This window comes from Puccinia triticina, chromosome 11A (genome assembly GCF_026914185.1).
Source record: "Puccinia triticina chromosome 11A, complete sequence".
Lineage (NCBI taxonomy): Eukaryota > Fungi > Basidiomycota > Pucciniomycetes > Pucciniales > Pucciniaceae > Puccinia > Puccinia triticina.
The window spans coordinates 6,127,494-6,151,392 of NC_070568.1; the positions used below are offsets into that span (position 1 = coordinate 6,127,494).

Genomic DNA, 23,899 nt, shown 5'->3' on the forward strand with positions numbered 1-23,899 from the left:
GCTTTCAGAGCGACAATCTGGCCATTTCTGATGTCGCTCCGATCGCGCCTCCGGCAAGACAAAATAGCCACCATGGCTCTGAGCCGAAATTCCTGGCCAAGTATGGCTACTGAGCCGACATTCACAGCCAACCATGTCTCAAAACTAAAATTTCTGGCTCATTTTCTCGTTCTTCTGTTTCCGCTCCAGTCATCTTTGAACTCTTTTGATCCCTCCAGACCGATGTAACTCATGTACTCGTAGTACATATCAGCCAAGATATGTTACGTGATCACATCTATAAGGTATCAGGCTATGTAGGAGTCTTGTGGTACAAATGTATCTGATTGCGTTGCATGTATCTTATCTCCTCAAGAATAGGGATCAGCTGTAAACATGAAGTCATGAAGCTCGCCATTTGTTTAGTTCTATGTTTCAGGTGGAATCACACCCTGTATCTATGTTTGCACTGGGACATTATCCACCCGGTGCACAGACACATATCCATTCTGACCTGGACTCACTGGGGACCGGGTGGTCGGTCACTTTTGCTTGAGCCATGGGTAATGCATCCTTCTGCTCACAGTTTCGGCGCCGTGCCGCGGCGCCTGGGGGGTCAGAGGGAGGTTTGATCCCCGGTCCGCTGAGAATGTTCCTCCCAAGGGCCTCGCTTTGGCTAGAGCTCGCCCAAGAGGGATCTCTTGGCCGAGCAACGTTGGTAAGGGAGGAGAGGTCAGCGAAGCGGGTGCTCCGGGAGCAGGCGCAACCCAAAAGGAAACGACGACTATGGCGCGGAGCAGGCGCAACCCCAAAGGAAGCGACGAGGTCCTCCGGGAGCAGGCGTAACCCAAAAGGAAGCGACAACTCTGGCGCTAGACCCCATAGTGCACAGTGTGATCTGGTACATATGGGCGCAAAAGGGCAGGCAGGGACCAAGGGCTGGTGTACTTCCACTGGCACGTGACTACGCTGGAATACACAGCGCCCCTTGTCACGGAAGGAAGTGCCTACAGTTGTACAGGGACCGAGCAAGGCGGTCTCAAGGGCTACTTTGCTCCCGCTTTGTTCCCAGTAACAAATATTGTTTCTTGTTTTTTAAAAATAAAAATAAAAAAAGTGAAACTAAAAAGCTGTCCGACATGTCGGTCCAGCGCCTCCATAGTAAAGCCATGTAAAATTAACCAATGTAAAAGTTGAAAATCAAGACCAATCAATTAAAATTACAAGCGTCGGCCTTACAAGGCACCCCCGCTGTAAAGAAGATACCGTGCAAAATTAACAAAAATGGTCTTCACATGCAATTTCACATGCTAACCGCTTGACATTGTGAGAAGGGAAAGATAGCAATTGCCAAGAAACAGAGACAAAAATACCAACAGTTACCTCGCCTCGACTCAAGACACCTTGACTCAACTCGAGAGACAACAAAAAAGCAGGCAGGCAGGAAAGGAAAAAAATGGCTATGGCTAGATTAAGAATCAAGCCTTCCCAGGATTCTTCCTACCCACCCGCTTTGCTTTGACATTGGCAACAGGAGCCTGACGGTTCTTCCAATGGGCAATAACCTTGCTTGCCGCTGTGGAGCCCGAGAGCAGCTCCTCGTTGTGGGCTGCCGAGTCTGCCAAGTCCTGTTTTGCAGTCGATTGCTCGGTTGGCTGTCTCTTGATCGGCCGGAAACGCTTGTCAATAGTAGGTGCAGGTGGAGGAGGAGCGGCCGGCCGAGTCGGATTTGGCGTCAATCCAGGCCCGCCGCCTTTGTCTTGCAAGTCAAACAAAGAGAGAAAAACAGAAAAATCAGTAAACTAAGCCCCGCAGATTGCTTCTCAACAAAATTCCCATTACCTGTACAATCTTTCCAGTAGGCCTGAGACCGTGCTTGGATACACTCCCAATCAGCACCGTTCAAAGGTTCCGGACGAAAAGTGATTGTGGTGTTCACTTGTGCGGCCTTCTTGGGACAGCCACCCTTTTGTTTTGCTGGGAGAATACCAACGAGCAAAGCCTGGGCAACAGGTTGGGATGCGGCCTCAACCTTATTGGGACGGATGCGCTTGGCTGGGGGATTATTGAATGTCGCAGCGAGGGCAGGCGATGAGGATATAGCCTTACTGGGACGGGCACGCTTCGCTGGGGCGAACTGCACCGCCGGAGCCAGGGATGAAGCGGATATGTCCAATGACACAGCTGGGGCTGGAGCCGCAGCGGGGACCTTGCGAGGGGGACGGCCACGCTTTGCTGGGGCGAACCGCACCGCCAGAGCCGGGTTGGAAGCAGAAAACTCAGATGGGGCTGGAGCCAATGTTAATTGATCTCCCTTCATCGGTGAAATCTCAGCCGCTGGAGCCGTGATAGCAGGCCGTCAAATCCTAATCTTCAATGATTGGACAGGGCCCTGCGCATTGGGACCACCCAGATCGTTCCTAGCCAACTCATCTAACATTCGGGGAGTAAGCAAGCGGTGCAAGAGTTCAGCCAAGGGCAATTGGGGGGAATTTGAGCAACTTGAACGCTTACCTTGAGGGGCGGCCCCAGCTGATGGGTTATGAGGCAGCTCGCCATTATAGGCAACTGTCAAAATCAAGTGCATCCTTGTAAAAGGGATGTTGTTAGGGAACTGTGGGTTGTCCTTCAAGATTTGACTGGTACCCTTGTTGAAAAAGGCAGCCTCCTCCGGGGTCCAGCAACGCGAGTAGATGAGCCAGCTGGTGTTGTCTTGAGCTCAACTGATACTCCCAGGAATGGGGTAAAGCATATATGCCCTTCCCGCGTTCAGTTGGTCATCATGCCTCCAAACCCCCATTAGACCGTTAGCGTAACGTAGAACCTTGCCCCAATAATGTGAATGGCCAAAAAATCCGCGAGATATTAAGGTATATTCCTCCCCAAAGACCGTGATCTTTAAAGGCCAGTTCATCTCGCTCATGAACTTCTTCTGGTATTCTTCTTCAGGTAATGTAGCTGTCTCAATGTGGAAATGTAGATGCGCGGGTGGTTTGGCGTCCTCCAGAGTTCAAATGACTGACAATTGTTCCAAAGTCTGAGGTGCTACTAGGGATGCGGGTTCAATCTTCTTTGTTTTTCAAGTTCCTTTCTTCTTTGGTTCAGCAAGGCAATCTCAACAGTGTAGACCGCTTGACCCGGTAAGACCATTGGTTGACCAAAGTGTAATGAGCTCCGCGGGGTCGGCACGACTGATTGAATTTGAGTCAAACATCAAATTTGTTATTCTCAAAACCATCAACAATTTGTTACCTCTGGAGTGATTGACTTGGCTATGGTGGCGAGCACAGGCAAATACACGATGCTCATCAACCAAAAAGAGGGTTCGCAGGACTCCACATTTAGTCTTGCTCGGATCCAGCACACTTTCAATGAATAGATTGCAAGAGGCAAACCTTCCGGGTTTGAACAAATCTGGACAAAGCACCTCAATAGCGTCAAATAAACTCTTTGATCCAGCAGTAAGTACCTTACCTAGAGAATGTCGAAACGTACCCGGGTACCGGTTGCACCGCCGGTACCCACACGTTTTTTGAGAAAAACGGGCACCCGGCACCGCCAGGCGGGTACCAGCGGTCTTTTAGGCGGGTACCACGAGTACCAGCCAGTTTTTTTTCTATCACAACTCACTCCCAAGCCCCAAAGGGAGGGCATGAAGACTTACTACCCTCTTGATGGCCGGCAGAGACAAGTGCATGATGACATTGATGGGGGAAACACTCCCCTTTATGGCATCGCGAGGAAGATATAATCCCCTCAATGCCATCGAGGGGATATGTATTCTAGTCTCTAGATATTCCCCTTGGTCATTGAGGGGATGATGCGCTCCCCTCGATGGAATTGAGTGAGGTGTGTCCTCTCGATGACATCGAGGGGAGTACACAACCCCCCTCGATTTCATCAAGAGGGTGCAATCCCCTTGTTATTGAGAGGTATGGAGGGAGTGGGGGTGTACTCCTCTCGATGACATTGAGGGGAGTACAAAACCCCCTCAATCCCATGCAGGGGAGTTTGTACTCCCCTCAATGGCACCAATGGGAGTCCATCCCTCTTGATGCCATCAAGGGAATGTTTAAATCCTCTCAATGGCATTGAGAAGAGGACATGCTCCCCTGCCAACCGTTGAGAAGAGTAACTGATCCCCTTGATGGCCGGCCAAAGGTGGCCGCGTGCCGGAGTACCCGGCTCCCCGGCCGGGGATGAGCGGTACTTGGGGGAGGTAACCGGGTACCGCACCACTTTTTGCCAAAAAACGGGCACCTGGCACTGCTGGGCGGGTGCGGGCGGTACCCGCCAGGCGGTGTGGTAGACGGAAAAGTGGAAAAATAAAAACGTTTTTTCTATGCCACACAATTACTCATAAAAGGCCTCAAGATACCATCAAATGGACCCCAAAAATGGATTCTACGGCCAATTTCACTCCTAGTCCCCACTGGAACGGTCATTACAACCCCGCTGGATAAGAAGTTACACCTCATGGACACCTATCACATGGCCAGCCCCAGTAACCCAGCTGTCACCTGCTTCAACCCAAGTTTCACAGTAGTACACTTATACATATCACAGGATACAAACATACTTCTCCCTGTCAGGCTACACTCATTACATATTAGCTAAATACACTCGTTTATATACATAGTATGACATCATTTACACTGTTTCTGCAGCCTCAGACTTTGTGTATACACTAATTCCCCCTGTATGACAGCTCATGCGGTCTACTGTCACCTTATGCATGTGTTAGAATGTTCTGTTTTATATTCTGACATCATGTATGAACCCCTGGCATATTTAGAATGTTCTGTGGTATATTCTGACACCATTCATGCACCCCTGAGGGGTTATGACATCATTTTTATCTACTCCCACCAGCTAAAATCCCTCACCCTGTTGTCTAGATTAGCTGAAACCCTAACCCACAAGCCCCTTTGGGGCTCCACTTTTGTCTATAAAAGGAGCTCTCTCCACCCCCAGTGGCCTGCTCCCCAGTTCATCACCCAGAACTCACAAGTCAACCAACACTCATCCACACTCAAATCCTAAAACCCCTATAACAACAACTCAACCCTTATAACAATAATTCAAGGGTCAGCCTAAATGCACTCCAAACTTTTACTTCATGCACTCCAAATTTTTGGCTTTGGGGGGCCAGCACTCCAAAAAAGTTGGAGTGCCTTGATTTTGTACTCCCAAAACATGGAGTCCCCAGATGGGCACTCCATGTTTATTGGAGTACACAACTGGGTACTCCAAAATTGACCAAAATAGGGGAGTGCAGCTAGATACACTCCAAAAAAAATGGAGTGCAAGCCCAAGCACTCCACCTTTTCAGTGGAGGATTTTGGCTTTGCACTCCAGCTGGCAAATACCAAATGGAGTGCATTGGGGTGCACTCCAATGTCTCCTTTTTTTTGTAGTGCCCACAATCACACCTCTCGATGACCGGTCTGGACCGGTCATCAAGGGGCACACGACCGGTCATCCAGAGGACTCATACCTCTCGATGACCAGCGCGGCCGGGTCATCAGTCACACCTCTCGATGACCGGTGTGTACCGGTCATCGAGGGGAGGTGCTACTCTCGATGACCGGTCTTTACCGGTCATCGAGGGGACTCCCACCTCTCAATGACCGGCGCGGACCGGTCATCAGTCACACCTCCCGATGACTGGCACAGACCGGTCATCGAGAGGACTCACACCTCTCGATGACCGGTCATCACCGGTCATCGAGGTGAGTCACATTTCTTGATGACCGGTCAGACCGGTCATCGAGAGGACTCACACCCCTCGATGACCGGTCAGACCGGTCATCGAGGGGACTCACTCCTCTCGATGACCGGTCAGACCGGTCATCGAGGGGACTCACGCCTCTCAATGACCGGTCATCACCGGTCATCGAGGTGAGTCACATTTCTTGATGACCGGTCAGACCGGTCATCAAGGGTAATAACACCTCTTGATGACCGGTGTGTACCAGTCATCAAGGGGAGGTGCTACTCTTGATGACCGGTCGGTCTGACCGGTCATCAAGAGGAGATGTTACTCCTCTCGATGAACGGCACAGACCGGTCATTGAGAGGAGATGTTACTCCTCTCGATGAACAGCACAGACCGGTCATTGAGAGGAGATGTTACTCCTCTCGATGAACGGCACAGACCGGTCATCAAGAGATGTGACTCACCTCGATGACCGGTCATCACCGGTTATCAAGAGGTGTGAGATGGTGTGAGTCCTCTCAATGACCGGTGGTGACCGGTCATCGAGAGGTGTGAGTCCTCTCAATGACCGGTCTGTGCCGGTCATCAAGAGGTGTGAGTCCTCTCAATGACCGGTCTGTGCCGGTCATCAAGAGGTGTGAGCCCTCTCCATGACCGGTGATGACCGGTCATCGAGAGGAGGTGTTATTAGCCTCGATGACCGGTGGTGACCAATCATCGAGGTGTGAGTCCCCTCAATGACCGGTCTGTGCCGGTCATCGGGAGGTGTGACCGGTCCGCGCCGGTCATCGAGAGGTGTGAGTCCCCTCGGTGACCGGCACAGACCGGTCATTGAGAGGAGATGTTACTCCCCTGGATGACCGGCACAGACCGGTCATCAAGAGGAGATGTTACTCCCCTTGATGACCGGCACAGACCGGTCATCGAGAGGTGTGATTTCCCTCAATGACCGGCGGTCCGGTACAGACCGGTCATTGAGAGGAGATGTTAATCCGCTCAATGCCGGTCTGTACCGGTCATGGATATCAGGAGGATCAAGTGGGGTGTGTTTGTACATAGCCCGGTTGAAGTTGTAGGCACTCCAGCTCTGGCTGGAGTGCACAGTACTGCACTCCCCTTTTGAGGAGGAGAAATATCAGGAATGGAGTGCTAGGGGAATGCACTCCAATCTGATGGAGTGAGACTCATGGGCACTCATTACATTTCCTGGCCACTGGAGTTCTTTGTGGTGCACTCCAAAGATTCTTGAGTCCCCGGTTCTGCACTCCAATCGAGTTGGAGTACTCTAGTCTGTACTCCAACAATCATTGGAGTGCACACTCCATACACTCACTTTTGGAGTGCTTTTGGGATTTTTTTGGAGTGCATTTAGGCTGACCCTAATTCAACCCTTATAACAAAGTAATTAAAACACTTACACGTTGCCAGTCAAACAGATTTCATCTGGAACAGACCAGACCTATCACTTAATAAAACTTGCCAAGCTGAGCTTGGTGGGTCTTGTTGACTGATAACAGAAGGGCAGAGCTTGCAACTCCATCATACCCTTCACCATTCAGCAAAAGGGTTTCATTACCACTTTTGAGTCTTACAGCGGTGCCAGGTACCTAGCAACGGGTACCTTTTTACATTCTCTAACCTTACCCAAGGATGTGCTTTCTTTCATCTTGTGAGTGGACCACGTACACAGCGGGGCAGATCAGGAAAAAATTTCACCGTCAAGACGGCGCCCCCGCAGTACAGACGCCAAGGAGTGCGCCACAATGACCCCCAGTCACGCTGGCGCCCCTCCTGTTGTACACCGGGACACCACCATTATTGGACGTCCCCTCATGTACGCCATGGGGGCACCCCCAGGCTAGGCGCCATAGGGCCGTCCCGGTGGGGTGTCACTGTGACAGACCGGCAGGGCTGACGGCTAATCCGGTGTGTCAGCTGTCCGGCGCTCTGGGGTCGCAGGCGGCCCCATGCCGCCAACAAGTAGGCGTACTTGCGGGTGTCCCGGCGGCGAGGCCATTGGGCTCCGTCACAATGGCATCCCTGAGGCCTCGGTGGTTTGTCCCGGAGTCGCCAAGCCCAAGGGTCCCACCTTCCTCACAAAGGCAGCCCTGAGGCCTCAGCAATGTGTCTTGGGGTCACCAAGCAAGCCCAAGGGTCGCACCTCACCCAGATGCCTCAGGCGCTGTAGGCGCTGTATCAAGTACCTTATACGGCCCATCCGTTCTGAGGGTGATCTGACCACTCCATACATATCTGCGCTCTCTCATAGGAGGATCTGCAAGCTGATCCGCCGCCCGCCCATATTTCAATGCCTCAGGCCTCCTTGCACCCAATTACCCAACCCTCCCAACTCCGGGGAGGTTATTCATCCTTTCAAGGGCACCCTGCCCCCCCCCCCCTTTTGGGTCGCCCGGTTCCCTTACATGATCGTGGCGGCTGAGACCTGAACCGGTGCTTGGCCATCCTTCTTTCAGGGGCTCGGACCCACTGGGACCAAATTGCCCATTCCTCTCAATTCAGGAGCATGCAAGTCCCATCCATCTGATGGGTTCCTGCCTGTTGCTGACGCCAAATGCAGTCTCTGGAACAGCCACGTCGAGGCCCAACGGCCTGACTCAGCGGCCCGATGTGCCGCGGCCATTGTGCACACAAGACCCGCAGTCCGCAGCTGGCATTGCAAACTTGTCATCATCACCTCTTGACCTAACTGGCTGGGGCCTATGAAACCGGCCGCAATTGCACCCCGGTCGGTAGGCAGGTCTCCCACGGCTCCACCAGTTTTTCCCGGCCCCACCCCTTCCTTCCCTCAGTTCCGTGACCGCCCCCTTTCCTCAGCTCTGTGACCCCCGCCCCCTCTCAACGGAATGGTCCAACAGCTGAGGTGTTTTGCTGGGGAAGTGACAAGGGTGTCTAGGTAAGTGTACAGGTACGGTTTCCATTTTCCATGACTGCTGCACAGTGAATAGGAAATCTGACTTTATTCCCAATCAACATCACTTATAGGTCAGAAAGGAAGGTAAGCCCTTTACTAGCATACCCAGCCGTCTCGCTTCTGCTAATCCTTTTTCCCGATCATTAGTTAGGTTAGGCGGGCAGGCAGTCGTCGAAGGTGCCAAGGGTGCTTGGCGACAACTCACTGATGTCGTCAACACCCTCACCGCCAATCTCTTCGAACAGTTACGCGCCATTGCAGGCGTGACTAAGTCAATATCCAGAGGCGACCTCAGCCAAAACGGGCCATTGTTGTCATGTCCACATTGCAAGCCCTTCTTGTACGTGCCCCCCCCCCCCCCCCCCCCCCCCCCCGTTTCTTGCCTGCTTGGAGTCCTGACCTCCCTCCCCCTTTACAGATGGGCCCGCCTCGTCTGCCAGAAGGACGAGGCCTTTTTTGGGTCCAGTCCCATGTTGGAAGACATTAACTGGGCCGATTGTGTCTGCCCAACCGCCAAGGAAGTGGCCACCCTCACTGTGGAAATGGCAGATGCTTCCCCTAACCCCATCTGCCCCCCCCCTCATGTGTCTCTCTCTACATTGTTCACCCCATGATATATTACTAGAATGCAATACCAATCAATCCCCCCCATGTATGCATCCATGGTCATCCACTGAGAGGCCCCGGTGGGCCAAACCGGCCCGCCGCACATGTTTCCTGTGCCCCTGCGGCCCCCAAATACCCTTGAAAGTCCAGCCGCCGCGGATATTGCCCAACCAGTGCCTTCCTCTCGATTGCCCTCAGGCCAGCCACTAGTCGACCTGGAAAGTCCTTGAATCATGCAGCCATGCAATCAATCTTGCGCCCGCCGCCTACCAATCCTGACGCCAGGGTGCCACATCCCACGTTGCATTTTGCGCGTCGCCCCAGCGCCCCGGCCGGACGCCTACAAGGCAACCTTTGAAAACCACCCCATGGGCGTCCACTGGAGGCGCCACCATAGCGCCCATGTATTGCACCATTCTGACACTGGGGTTGTGGCGACGCCATTGGATGTCGCCTTGTAGGTGTTCCCAGGACGCCACAGCTGGGCAGCCCCAGGGCGCCCTTAGAAATGCGTTGGGGGGGCGTTTCGGCCGTGCAGGGCCGCGGGGACGCCCTGAGGGGTGTCAACTTGACGTCGACTTTGACCTGCAGTGTACAAAAGTGATTGACAACCAAGTTGAATAAATCAGTTGGTTTTCCCCCAATTCTGCCAGCCACAGCGGACTGAAGACGGCGTACAGAGACTTGAGGGCAGCTGACAGCCAACACCAGTTGGAGAGCTGTTTTACCTTGGAGGCAGCATAGGATGTGTATGTGGTGTGACAGTTTTGATTGATGTTGACAGAGTTTGGTGGTTGCCTGGTATTGGCTTTTTTGGCCCTGCCCTGAGATTCTCCAAGGAGCAAATCTGTAGTGTCCGGCGGCTGACCATTGTTCTTAGCTTGGTTTTCTTTGGTAGCAGCTTGTTGTTGCTTGGTAGGTTTGGTCCAGCCGAGAGATTGGGAGACATTGACCTGTGAACCATACCGGATGGGAATCCCCCACATTGTCATTGCGTAGTCACGTTCCAAGGCCTTGACAAAAGCATACAGCTGTACCATGCCCTTCAGCATGGTTTTCTTCCCCGAGCTGTAGAAATAAGATTTTTATTTGTGTCAGACTAATCAAAACCAAAGAGAAATTTTAAAAAATAGGCCTCACCTGAACATGTAGTCAAGCTTAACAAAGGGGATGGGTGATTTTTGCAACCTATGGCTTTGCATTGGCCCCCCCATGTAAAGGGGACAGTATGTAAAAGTACATGTTATGTCACCCGGATTTAATTTTACACACACATTGACCAAAATGACCTCATGCAAAGGCGCAAGATGTAAAGGAGACTTTGTAAATCCGACCCTGCGGCCCCCCAATTGGCAATTTCACACCCTGTGCGCGCACAACCATGTTTGATGAACATGCAAATCCGCAGATTCAACCCAATACATACAGATTTGCAAGGTTGTCAAAGAATCTATAGGGCTAATCATCACCAACTCAGACATTCCTCTCCTCCTTGCACACCGACCACACACGCACAACCACCCGGCATTGCCCTGTCCTACCAAAAACCAACCCTGCATCCAGTTTCTGGCCACCCAAACTGGATGATTGCCCGCAAATGGTCAGAATGGAACGGCACCACCCACAACAAGCTCAAAAAGCCAGTAAGTACTTCTAATCCTTTGTCCCATCCCATCCCTAATCCTCCCGTCAACAAACACCTCTACAATTACCTTTTCTTTTTGAATCCCCAGTCTTTTCCACAAGTGCATACCCATACAGGTCCAGATATTCTCATTTGACTCCCAGCGCATACAACCCTTGTTCCACTCCAAACCACCTCACCATGACGAAGAACCAAAAGACAAAGAAATCAGCCGTAACCGCTCCAATCAACAGAAAATCTTTCCCTCCAAATGCCGCCTCCCCAAGCATCGCACACCCAATAGTACTGGTCAAAAAGACCAAGCTCCAGAACTGGGAAATACCCCACGGGATGGATCAAGACCACGATTGCGTACTCAACAAACAAGGTTACCCCATTTACCCCAACCGCCAAACCTCATTTGTCCTCAAACCAGGCGACACAATTACCAACTTTGGCTATGTTGGACACTCAAAGAAAAACACCGTTGATTCTTGTGTGGAAGGTGCTTGGAAAGTCCGCCGCTACAAGTGCCTCGGGGTGATGCTTTGCGACAACAACAGTTGCGATTACACTGGACCTCCCCCCACTGGCCGCGGAAAAATCAGAGAGTTCCTTGATGCGTAAGTCATCATTCCACTCTTATCCCCCAATTACACACTCCGTTAACTTATATTTACCTCCTGTGTCTCAGGAAATTATCATGCAAAGGAAGTGTTGGCGAGTGCCCGGGGACTGTATACTGGAAGGAATGCAAGGGCACATGCATCCGATTTGACACCCACAAAGAAACCGGCTGGGGTCTCATGCAACATCACGGATATCACGATCACCCTTGGCCAACTGCAAAGAAGGCAGATCCTCTTTCTTGAGCCGAGTTCTCCAAGGAGATCAAGAAGAACCCCAAGGCAAGTGCACTGGAATTGAAGGTGCGGTGTTTCCCTTCCTCATAGGTGTTATTTATCAACTTAATTTGATTTTTTGATGAACTTGAACAGGTTGGCGCTCCCAATCCTGATGCCACTAATCAAGCATTTACCAGTGTTGTGGATATTCACAAATCTTTTGGGAATTCTGACCGACTCCGCTACCTCCGCCGAGAAATCCTGCGCGAGTTGAATCTTGGCCTGAGAATAAGGGTGCAGGTATGAGTGACAAGTTCATCATGGGGATGTTTGATTGGGACCGGTGAGAATTTCCTTTCCGTTACCTTTTTTCATTGTCCACAATCGGCTCACTCATATTTTGACTCCACAATTTGAATTGAAGCAAGGGAATGCATATCATATCTTTATCTTACCGGGAAGGCAACAAGCACTTCACTTTCCAGACTCAGTGGATGGCAGAGAGACTTCTAGCTCGTCCGGAAGAAGGCAATAAACTTTACAGTGGTGGCCTCCTTTCCGATGTTACTTATTGGTTTTTTGACAACGGGTACCTCCTCACAACATCCATTTACTGCAACCAGAGCAACCAATGGATTCTGGTGCAACTGAGCTGGATTAGAGGTCTTACTGAACGATACTATCAAACTCACTTTGCTGTACTTTTCAAACAGTTCATTACCCCTTCAATCCTCCAGGAAGAGCGCAATCAACTCTTACGAAGCGTTGTTGACTTCTCAAGTGCTCAACAAAACAGATTCATCACTGCATGCATGGAGGTCTTCAATGTCAGCAACAAAGCGGCAATTAGTCACTTGAAGGGTTGCCATCATCATTTCCAGGCTTCTGTCACCCGCATCAAACAAAACCGGTCAGTCATCATGGCAGACAAAGTAGTAAGCACTTGATTTTCTTTCTTGTCCTTCTTTGGCCCAACCTTTGATGTATCTATCCACAACTTATGTATTTTTATCATACTTTCTAGAAGATATTCGAGAAACTTTGTCACAATCTTCTACTATCAAAAGCTGAGGCCGGGAAGACACATGAAGAAAGAATTGACAAAATTCAACGCTGTTTCCCAAAGGTGAAGAAGTGGCTGGACTGGTGGACTATGGCAGACGTGGAAGCCACATTATTCCCGAGCTGACGCGCAATGCTTGAGGATTCTCCCAATGGTGATGATGGTCTACAAAACACCACCAACGCTCAGGAGAGCATGCACCGTGTTTACTATATGTTCAGGTAAAATCACTTCCAAACATCTGCTTATTTTCTTTAAAAAATTGATAACAAACTATTGTGAATTAACAGTGCCGGAAAGAAGCACCTCTTCTATGGGATGGTCAAACTTTACAGCTTTGTGAAGGCATTGGAGAAGGATTACAATTTGGTCATGCGCGGCATGCCAATCAAGTACGGAAATCAACCAGAAAAGCAGATTGACATTAGTGAATCAATTGGCTGGAAAAAACCTATGAAACAACAACGGGCTGCTTTCTTAAACAATGGAAGAGCCCCCAACACCACAGACGAGCTTGTTTCAGAACATCCAGATAAACGTGCCAAAGGTGGACGGCCTCCTAATGCCCCCAACATCGACCAAGGCCTCCACACCACTTTTGTATCATACGCGGCACCTAAGAAGGGCCATAAGCAGTTTAATTAATTGACAAACAGGTGTTGGTTAGTGGCAACTCTCAAGTTGCTTTGCGCAGTGTATAGCCCTCTTTGGCTTCAACGACCCGGTGGCAAAGCCAAAGACCTTTTCTTCAATATTGTCTCACATTTTCCTTCCCGGTCGACCTTTGATCTAACACCGAAAGGTTTGATTTGATCCACACTTACCAACGGGTCTAAAAGTATTTTTGATTTAGTCAACCAAATCAATCCCGCCAGCTTCGTCCCGGGCAAATTCTCCTCGGCGGACTGATTCATGGAAATGTGCATCAATACTAGCAGCAATTCCTCGAAGGTTCTCCCGTCATTGTTCCAGGTCCACAAGTTCCGTGAATTCTTGTGTCCCACGCACCCTGAGGCCAATCAGAAGAAGCATCCCCAGGCTGAAAGAACATTGGATGGATTGAAGATTACCAGGGAAATGTTCGAACACAATCACCTTCAACCGGCAAACATTACTGAGCTATATACTTGGTGGACCACAAATGGCCTGTCCGGAATAACGGGGCTGCAGTGCCAAGTGTGTAACATCAATGAAAACAAGAGGAAAACAAAGAAGAAAGCCCCCATCAACACTACCCCCACTCGGTACATGCATGAGAAGTCGACGCTGTCTTGGGAAAACAACAAGGCCCCACTGCACCTGTACGCTCACGTCAACCTTGCCACAATACCTGATGACAAAGATAAGCTAGATTTCATGGCTAAGATTGATTGGCCATTCAATCTGACGGTGGCTGGCGAAGTCTATACTCTGATATCTTGCGGCTTTTGGGGTGCATCACACTATTGGGGGAAGGTCTTGCGCCACGTCAACGGCATCACTGGTGTGTGGTTGCATAATGACCAAGTAAACAATGGACATGCACAATTGGTCAATCACGTACCTGGAAGTATTAGTGGGCCGCAAGCTAACACAAGCTGGGTTATCTATTCCCAAAGATGGACGCTGTAAGACTCAAAAGTGGTTGTGAAACCCTTTTGCTGAATGGAGAAGGGGATGATGGAGGTGCAAACTCTGCCCTTCTATACTATCAGATAACAAGACCCACCAAGCTAAGCTTGGCAAGTTTTAATCAAGTGATAGGTCTGGTCTAGTTCCAGATGAAGTTGTTCGATGACAGGTATGTGAGAGTTGAGAGGGTTTATGATGCCGGAAAGGGTGAAAGTTGACTTGATGTTTCCGGTGGGGGTTGAACACAGGTCCTCGAGAGGGTGATATAAGAAGTTGAGAGGAGTGTCTGGGCTGAGAAGGGTATATGTCTCAGTTGGGAGTTGAACAAAGAACTGGGTAACTTGTGACAGGTGCGTGATATGCAACCAGTGATATGAGAGTATGAGAATATGAGAGTGAGCTCAGTGGTTATTGCAGATAAGAGGGATGATAGGGTATGTTATAAAAGTGTAAGGGTGATGATAAAGGCTAATGGGTGATATCTGTATAACTGGTGGGTACTGAACTGAGGGAAAAACAACTGGGGGGGAGAGAGCTCCTTATATAGACAAATGTGAGGGATTTTAGCTACAAGGGAGACCCTGGATGAGGGATTTTAGCTGGTGGGCTGTGTACAAGTGGTGTCAGAAGATACTAAATACAGGCAGAAAGTGGGGTGAGAAATGAAAGATGATGTCATACTGATGCAAGGACCGCATAAACAAAGCGGGGAAATGTCAAATACAGAGGTACTTCATGCAAGGGGTGCATGAGTGGTGTCAGACTAATGCAAGGAGTGCAGAAATGGGGTCAGAAGACTGCATGCAGCTGCAAGGGGTGCATAAATGAGGCGGGGACATGTCAAATACAGAAGAAATGGGGTTGGTACCCTGCATATGCAGTGGAGATAAGAGAGATAGAAAAGAGTATGTGTTTGGCTGGGGCTGAGTATGTGTATACCTGGGAAAGGTGACTTGAGGGGTGTGACAGGTTAATGACTGAGGCTGGCCATGTCCATGAGGGTCCAAGAGGGTGTAACTTCCAATCCTGCGGGGTTCCAGTGACGCTTCCAGTGGTGACTAGGGATAAAATTGGCCGTAGAATCCATTTATGAGGTCTATTTGGTGTTATCTTGAGGCCTAGGGTGAGTAAATATATGTATGAGGAAAAACTTTTGATTTTTCACTTTTCCGTCTACCACAACGCCTGAGGAAGAAGTCTTTGTGGATCAAAGTATTGCCAACATTGCTTGAGACAACCCCCAGGCGGGCCTGGATCTTCCTTTCTCACAAATGCGGGCAGTTCTCTATTCTTTGTACTATACACTGCAAAAAAAACTTGGACAACTGCTTGCAGTTGACATGCAGGATACTCAAGCCAAGCTGCCATTGTAACTCCACATGAATGCACAAGTGTCTTTGTTGGCACAGTCACTGTGCAAGGTGCACAGTGACTGTGCATTGAAGCTTGGGTTGAGTCAAACCTTGAGTAAGGCTGGTGTACTACCACAAGCTTCCTCAGAGTTACCACATGTCAACTGCTCACAGTTGACACAGTTTTTTTTGCAGTGATACAGACCGACCAAGTGGGGCTCATTTTCAACCTGTGGAGCCAGTTTCCTTGGCGGCAGTTGTACATCCAAAGATTGAGACAATTACAAGTAGGTAGTGCTGGGTGATTTCTGGTTGTTTTTGCATTTCTGACTTTTCCACCCACCCTCATCTGAACCGTGCAGAACTCGTAGCGCAACCGGCGGAAGGAGCAGCACCCCCACCTGAGCCCCAAACCACCTTGAAGATAAGGATAAAGTTGCCAAATAAATCTCAACTAGATGATCACACTGGGGTGGCACCTCTGGCTGTCTTGCCTTTGAAAGCACCGGCTAGCGTTGTACCAAGGAAGCAAGGACACCCGAGGAAGCAAGAAACATTGACTGTTGATGCCGGCCTGGTTCCACCGCCAGCCACTGCACCAGCTCAAGTGAACTCTGGTGCCGGTGCCAAGCATTTCCGCCCAATCAAGAAGCTTCCAGGAAACCAGGACAAAGTTCACGTTGGCAATGCAACAAACAAAATCCATGCTGCGCCAGCGCCCAGTGGATCTGTGGTAAACAACAAGAAGCAAAATAAGAAAAAATCTTACTCAAAAGTTGTCAAGCAACCTCCAGCAGCTTCAGGTTTCCAACGTCATCCTTTGGACGACGCAGACTGGGATTGAATTGAGGCACATTACTGGAAGAATAAGGCGTCCGACAAGGGGGTTGTTGGGAAGGCGGTTGTCAAGAAGGCCGTAGGCAAGAAGGCCGTAGGCGAGAAGGCAGTAGGCGAGAAGGCCATAGGCAAGAAGGCCATAGGGAAGGAGGTGGTAGGCAAGCAGGCCAATGAACTGTTTCAAGATGCTTGTCCGGGCGGCGGCACTTCCGTGGCATCTGTGCAGAAGTCTGGTAGGAAGGTGTGAGGTTCTTTGAGAGCTTAACTTTGTTTGTTTCCTCTTTTGTTTCAAGGCTTTTTTTTGTCTTCTGTTTCCCCTTGGGACCTCTATTTTCCTTGGGGGTGTGTTTGCCGTGTTTTGTCGCTCCTTTCTAATTTACATCACATGTAAATCTGCGGTGTAACACTCAAAAGTGTTCCTGAGAACCTTTTGCTGAATGGAGAAGGGGATGATGGAGGTGCAAACTCTGCCCTTCTATACTACCAGAAAACAAGACCCACCAAGGTAAGCTTGGCAAGTTTTAATGAAGTGATAGGGTTGGTTGGTTCAAGATGAGCTTGTTGATGACACTGAATAATTTGTTGATATTGTTATTGTAAGGGTTGTTATGTATGTAGGCTGTTAAATGTATGTAAGGTTGTTTATGTAAATGTTGGGGTGACTGTAATTGGTGAGTAATGAACTGAGGTGAGAGATATGAGAATATGAGAGTGAGTTCAGTTGTTATTGAGTTGGTAAGGGTTGTTATAATGTGTAAAGGGTTTGGATGGTATGTAATGTTGTGGGGTATGTGATAGGTGGGTACTGAACTGAGGGAAAGACAACTGAGAGGGGGGAGAGAGCTCCTTTTATAGACAAATGTGAGGGAATTTAGCTACAAGGAAGCCCTGTATGAGGGATTTTAGCTGCAGGGAAACTGGATGAGTGAATGTGGTTGGTCAGGAATGTACATGACGTGTAGAAGGTACAAACATCTGAATGAGTGACTATGATTGGTCAGAACATGAGGGATTTAATGTGATACTTCTATGATGTCGCCTGCAGCTGTCAGTTGTGAAAATCCACTAGTTTAGAATGTATGTATATACTATGCAGTGTAAATGAGTATGTGTAGCTGTCCTGCAGCTGGGTTGTGTGTGTAAACGTGAGGTTGTAATAGGAGGTGAGGTGTATATGTAGCTTGGAATGTAACTTCTAGTCCTGTAGAGTCCCGTCCTTGTGCCATAGTCCATGATTTCTGATGAATGTTATGTAAAGAAAAGAAAACAGAGATTTTTTTTATTTTTGATGTAGTGGAACCTTTCCGTCTACCACAGCGGATTGGGTAGCATAGATACCAATTTTACATGCCAGACCCTTTACATGGTGGTGATATATGTTGTAATTCTCAATCTTTTCTGACGCGGCTACAATTTTGCACCTTGTCTCTTTTGTGTGGTACATGCTGTTTCAAGAATGAGCTGTAAAATTGCTGGATGGAACAAGCCCAGTATAATTTTACATGTTACCCTTTGCATTGGGGTTCTTTACATGTGGTCATATTTTTGTGATCACATGTAAAATTCAACTGTAGCACGCTGGAGTACATTTTTACACTATGTGCAATTTACAGTGGGGATGACATGTAAAAGATAGGTTGTGAAAATCAACATCCCCTTAACAAAGTCCCTTGCTGTATCCTGGATTTCTTACTGGATATCCCACTCAGGATATCTGGTAGTGGTTGAAGTGTCAGTCCATGAAGATCTGTTAGCAAGTTTAGATCCATTTTTGATTCTTTATACTATCATTTCAGCTTCACATCAGGCATTGGGAAAGGAAATGACAAAACGGCTCAAAATCACCGGATAATTTTGAAAAAAGAATGTTTGCTTGCCTCTAACTTGAAACAGGAATTTTATTCAATGAAGCGGGTATGAATTGCAACTAACTTGAAAGCTCTCAAAAATTCAGAGCAGCTTAGACATATCGTTTGCCTGCAGGTATATCAGGCCTCTTTTGTTGTCTTGCGATGAGAAATGTTTATTCCGCAAAAAAACTTTTGATGCGCTTCTCAAATCAATCCATCACATGCTTGCTTGTGACCCTTTAGATGTCTCCTTCGTTACTGCTTAGATGTCTCCTTCGTTACTGCTTAGATGTCTCCTTCGTTACTGCTCGATGTCGGCGTGATCTTGCCCATCCTGACTTCCAACTGAAAAAGCCTGACTGATTGAACTGATAAGCATCGCTTCAGGTGCTTGCTGAAAAGCTCTTGTGTCCTTTCCCATGGAGATCTTGGTCTATTACAGCTGATATCGTGCTTCTAGGATCATAATGTCGATGGCACATGGCTGGGCTTGTCTTCACAGCGAAGCGACTCCACAGTCGTATGGCTCACGGGTGTTCGTTCATGGAATTGATGGGTAGACGCAAAATGGATCAAGCACCGGGGCCTGCAAATCTGAAGCATAGAAACCTCTCGGATTAACACCCAGCAGCTGTGTTTAATTATTAAAAATAGGGTCAAAGAATTTGCGCACTTGGCTTAGGGAATCGCGGCGGCGGCCTACGCTGGATTTCCGTGCGGTGAGCTACATATGAATCCCACCCACACCCACAGCGAGCTCAACAAAGCCTCTCTCGTATGAACTTATTTTCATCGCATCGGTCGGAGAAACTAAATACCATCGTGCCTTCAATCCATTATCCACCTGCGTTCATCACCTTGCTTTCTGTAATTTTCTTGATTTTCGAATCGAGCACAAGAACATGAAGCTGGATGAAACAATTCTCCCCAGATGTGGAAGTAAACATATTTGTGTATTCATACAGCCAAAGACAACCTCATCACATGATCACCCCCGCCGGTTTGAGCCTCTGGTTTCAAGCTGTTTCAAGTGAATCGATGAAATGGTAATCCCGCCGTCGGTACAGCATACACGAAATCTTATGACCACCTGTGGGATCAAAGAGCTGGATCCAATGCGTAATCCTGGACCTTTTTGGGCTGCGCCATGTCCACATGCTTCCACCATAGCTATGTATTTAGCTGATAAACAATTGGATTGTAGACGCGTGCAGTTCTTGGCGCTGTCCAGTGGACCAAAAGTTAAAGACTGTTCGGGCACCAGCTGGGCCCTGGTCATAAAGTTTAGGGTGCCGCAATGTGCGGGTCATACTCACATGATGATCCTCCGGTGTCAGCTGGGGTCAGTGTGACAATTCACAGGATTCAGATTTTGCCGTAGACTGATTTTGGAACATGTTTCGTATTTTCCCTCTCCATCGCTCAGCATTAAATGAAGCGTTTAGCCGAACCCGTGTTTGGTTCTCCCGGGGCTTGCCAGCCATGTATGAACTGACGCATCTGAATACAAACGTGTTTATGTACATGGATCGGAGAGAAACGGTGGCGGGCACATTCCTTGCCGGGATCAGACTCTTTATAAGCCTGCTTCCCCAGCACCAGTGTCGGCCAGATAGTCCCGGAGCTCCCACCCCATCGTCTCTGAAACTCCACACCTAGCTGGGCGCCTCAATTACGAATTCCTAATGAACAATTTCAAAGCAGCTTGGCTTGTGTTCAACCTTTCCGGAGCAATCCTTCTGGGCAGCTTCACCTCCGCTTCTTCTCTTCAGCTGGTGAGGCGCGGAGAACTTCCCGTAGACACCTTCAGCGCCGACAAGACTGGTCCAAACCTATCTTCCCACAATGACTTTCAAACCCACCTGAACTCCACGTCTGATGCATGCCGGATTGACCGCTCGCGACCGCCAGTGCTGGACGAGCTGATTGGATGCAGGAATTCTTCCTTATTCCACACATGGCGCCCTAAAGCGCGAGTAATAGGGCCACGAGGATGGATGAATGATCCTATGGCAATATGTTCGTCAACTTCAAAGGCTGCCTAGGCTCATTGCATTAAACCGAGGTTTTTTGATTTGTGTTATTATCTTTATCTTTTTCAATTTATCTAGTCGAAACGAAGAGCGGAGTTTATCATGTGGGGTATCAATGCAACCCGGATCACCTTGTGGTAAGTTGTAAATTCTAGTTAGCTTCACTCCCACGTTGTACAAAACTGACCGACCTATGATCACAGTGGGCAAATATCTCACAATGTTCAGCTTTTACCACGGACTTCGTCCACTTTAAGGATCGTAAGTATTTCTGTGCTTCATTGGGGATGTGACATCTTCTCTCGGCTTACATTTTAGTTCATGTAGACCATAGTTGGAAAGATCCGCGAACCATTGTGAGTCCACTTTTACAGCCTATTATTGCACCGATCGCCCTCGCTGACATGACAATCTTCCTTTTCACAGGTACCTACTCAGTTGTATGACATTAGAGGCGTATTCGATGGCACTGTGATCAAGGACGGCTGGAACGGTCATCCAAGTATCATATACACCTCTGTTTTTACAGGCCCTATCGGAGCCAAAAGTGATCCACCTGAGATTGAAGGCGTTGAGACGCAGAGTGTTGCCTACACTGAGGACGATGGCCATACCTGGACAAAGTTGAACTTTGGTGCCAATGGCAATCCTGTCATTTGTGAGTTTTAATCTCTACAAGGTCTTCTCCACCTACACATATGTCCGACAGATGGTTAATCTACCTCCTACGTCGTCTCGCCGACCACTTCAGACAATTGGCCAGAGAAACATCTTTCAGGATTTAGGGACCCATTTGTTTTCAAGTCAAGCGAATTCTCCAGTTTTTACGCCAATGAATCCATTGTTCACCAGACACCGGGCAATCCGAATGCGCTCAAGCCCAGTGGAACCAACTTCTTACTTCTCAGTGGTGGAATTCGAACGGAAGCTGACCCGATCTATGGTGGACCCAGGCTGTTTCTCTATCGCCAAACCGAGGAGAACAACATTCGTGATTGGACCTATCTAGGCCCTTTGACATCCTCGGTAGCTGAACCTCACCAAACTAGTGAATGGACTGGTGCCAAAGGTACCAACTATGAATGCGGTGCGATCACCAAAGTCGACGAGCACGGATTAGTCAACCAGGAAGATTCAGCTCGCTCCACCAGCCAGCTCAACATCATCGTGACAGGAACTGAAGGCGGCCGCGTCACTCCGAGTTACTGGCCTATTTGGCATGCCGTCAGTTGGGATTTCAACGCGGATGACGGCAATGTGAAATCAAAGATAGATTTCTCGGGGGTTATAGATTGGGGCAAAGCATATGCGTTTCATCTGTTTGAATCGAAGGGTCGCCAGCTGCTCGTCGGTTGGACATACGTTCGTCTTTCTTTTGTTGATCAGTTGACTCGATTGGGTGAATGTGCTAAGAAGGTTTTCCAACCTACAGGAAGACGATGCCCAGAACATCTTGACACCCCAGAGAGGAGCTCAAGGTGCCTTCACGTTATTCCGGGAATTATATGTCCAGGTTATTCGCCACATCCACCCATCCGTGCTCAAGTCTCCTGAGCATGCACCTAGCTGGACCACCCGAACTGAAGCCGACGGTAGCCACTCCCTCATTACTGCTGGTCAAAGGATTCTGCCGGAAATTACGACGGCCTTTCGCAAACATTCCACTGTCTCCGCACTCCCTGCTCGCACCTTGAACCCTGGTTACAACCCAGGACTCCCTGAGCACAGCCTTTCAACTAACACAGTCCGGCTAGAAAAGCAACCTCAAGATCGGTACTATGCCATTACTGCTCGCCTCGAATTTTACACAGAGCGCAAAGAGGTTGATGGCGAAAATGTCGATCGTGCCTCAATGTCTCGTGGGGGCTTCCGGATACTATCCAGCGAGAACGAATGGACTGATGTCTATTATGATCCAAGCACCGAGTACCTCGTAGTTGATAGGTCCCACAGCTCCGCCATTCCATCTTGTAAGGAAACATTCTGATTTCTGCCCACTGTATTAAGATTATGCGTTAATTTCTGCCTTCCATATTCACAGTCAGTAATTCGACGGAGCGCGCTAAGCTCAGGCTTTGGCCCATAATCAACCCCATCACCAACCAAGTCGAACTCGAGTCTCTGAACTTGACGATTGTCGTCGACAACAGTGTGGTCGAGGTCCACGCCAACGAGCGGGCAATAATCACCACTCGAGTCTACCCTTGGTATGAGAATTCCATTGGCATTGCATATTTGGTTCAAGGCCGCCCAACTGTGGTAGATGAGGTCCACCTCCCCAGGCATTCGGCCCTAACCGTCAACCAAGACCCAATCAGTTCTCCGCCCAACCTTAACTTCCAACCTCATTCCGTCCACTTCAGGAACATTGAGATGTGGGATGGTCTGGTAAACGCATGGCCAGACCGGCCGCGCGATACCCGTCTTCCAGGTGTCTACAGTCACAACATCACCACCTCCCTTTATGGCCTGTGGCCTGACCTATAAAGAAGGATTTTCGTAATTTTAGGACCAATCGAGCCATAGCTTATGTTATTTCAGACACATCCAACAGCAGCGTTTCTCTTAAATTTTGATCCTTCTCTACTTCCATGGCACTTCCATCATGTTATGTACTTGTATTATAATCAAAACCAAAAATAAATTTTGAACCAAGTCTTTTTGGGGCCGCTTTTTTCATGGCAGCAATCTTTTTCATCACATGGCCCACATGGTATCCAATGATCATTGTACATTACAGGAGAAACTAGGTACGGATGGGAGGGAGACAATCTGTTACACTTTCTTCATAAGTAATCTCAAAGTAGACTAGGAGATAATGATACATTGAACTAAAAAATAACCAGGCAAAGTTGGTGGTTTTCGAGTGCGAGGATGAAGGAGGAACATAGCTATATGAACACTTGATGAGATACAACAGGAATAGGGAACACGGCTGGGTGGTGTGAGCGGAAACTTAATTCTTTGAGAGGAGCATGACCACCCGCTTATCATCGATCTGAGCGGGTTTAGCAAACCTGTTGTCTTTCTGATTGCAAGCGTTCATGGATTTTTTACTGACCCTGGTGCGCTTTTTTGGGGCTATGTCATAGTATATAGCATGCATGGCATAAGCTTCCTAGGAGCTGATCAAGCGTTGGTGAGTGGGAATTTTCTGACAGTTGTTTTGCAACCACTTTGTCCTTTGAGCTGAAGAGAGATAGCTGTCGGATCGGGAATGCATATAACCGTCATTCAGCCAACGCAGAACAGATAGGACTTACTTTGCAGTTTCCACTTGCAGCTGAGTGGACCTTCTCCTTGTGCAAGGTTTCCGCAGCCCTGCATGAAGTAAATGTCATAGGCGCGTGATCAGCGTAAAGGGTAAGACCAGTAAGTTCAGTAATGAGGGGATTTACTTTGTGCATTCCGACTTGTAAAAGAATTCATCAACTCCTTTTCGCTCTTG

The 23,899-nt window shown here is 48.8% G+C and overlaps 3 protein-coding genes across 3 annotated transcripts; 2 read left to right on the plus strand and 1 right to left on the minus strand.

Moving 5' to 3' along the window:
* Positions 1-1,457: 1,457 nt before the first annotated feature.
* On the minus strand, positions 1,458-2,538 carry PtA15_11A612 (uncharacterized protein; the record flags this gene model as incomplete). The annotated part of the gene is made up of 3 exons (XM_053161539.1): positions 1,458-1,738; positions 1,822-2,316; positions 2,418-2,538. The coding sequence occupies 3 exons, from the start codon at positions 2,536-2,538 to the stop codon at positions 1,458-1,460; spliced, it is 897 nt and encodes a 298-aa protein (XP_053025475.1).
* A 6,024-nt stretch (positions 2,539-8,562) lies between these two features.
* PtA15_11A613 (uncharacterized protein) lies at positions 8,563-9,244 on the plus strand (the record flags this gene model as incomplete). Its single annotated transcript, XM_053161540.1, has 3 exons — positions 8,563-8,612; positions 8,782-8,970; positions 9,049-9,244. 3 exons carry the CDS (start codon positions 8,563-8,565, stop codon positions 9,242-9,244), a joined length of 435 nt encoding a protein of 144 aa, XP_053025476.1.
* Positions 9,245-20,103: 10,859 nt separating this feature from the next.
* Positions 20,104-22,938, plus strand: PtA15_11A614 (uncharacterized protein; the record flags this gene model as incomplete). The annotated part of the gene is made up of 8 exons (XM_053161541.1): positions 20,104-20,437; positions 20,530-20,588; positions 20,655-20,712; positions 20,779-20,807; positions 20,878-21,109; positions 21,203-21,813; positions 21,884-22,421; positions 22,493-22,938. 8 exons carry the CDS (start codon positions 20,104-20,106, stop codon positions 22,936-22,938), a joined length of 2,307 nt encoding a protein of 768 aa, XP_053025477.1.
* Positions 22,939-23,899: the final 961 nt, after the last annotated feature.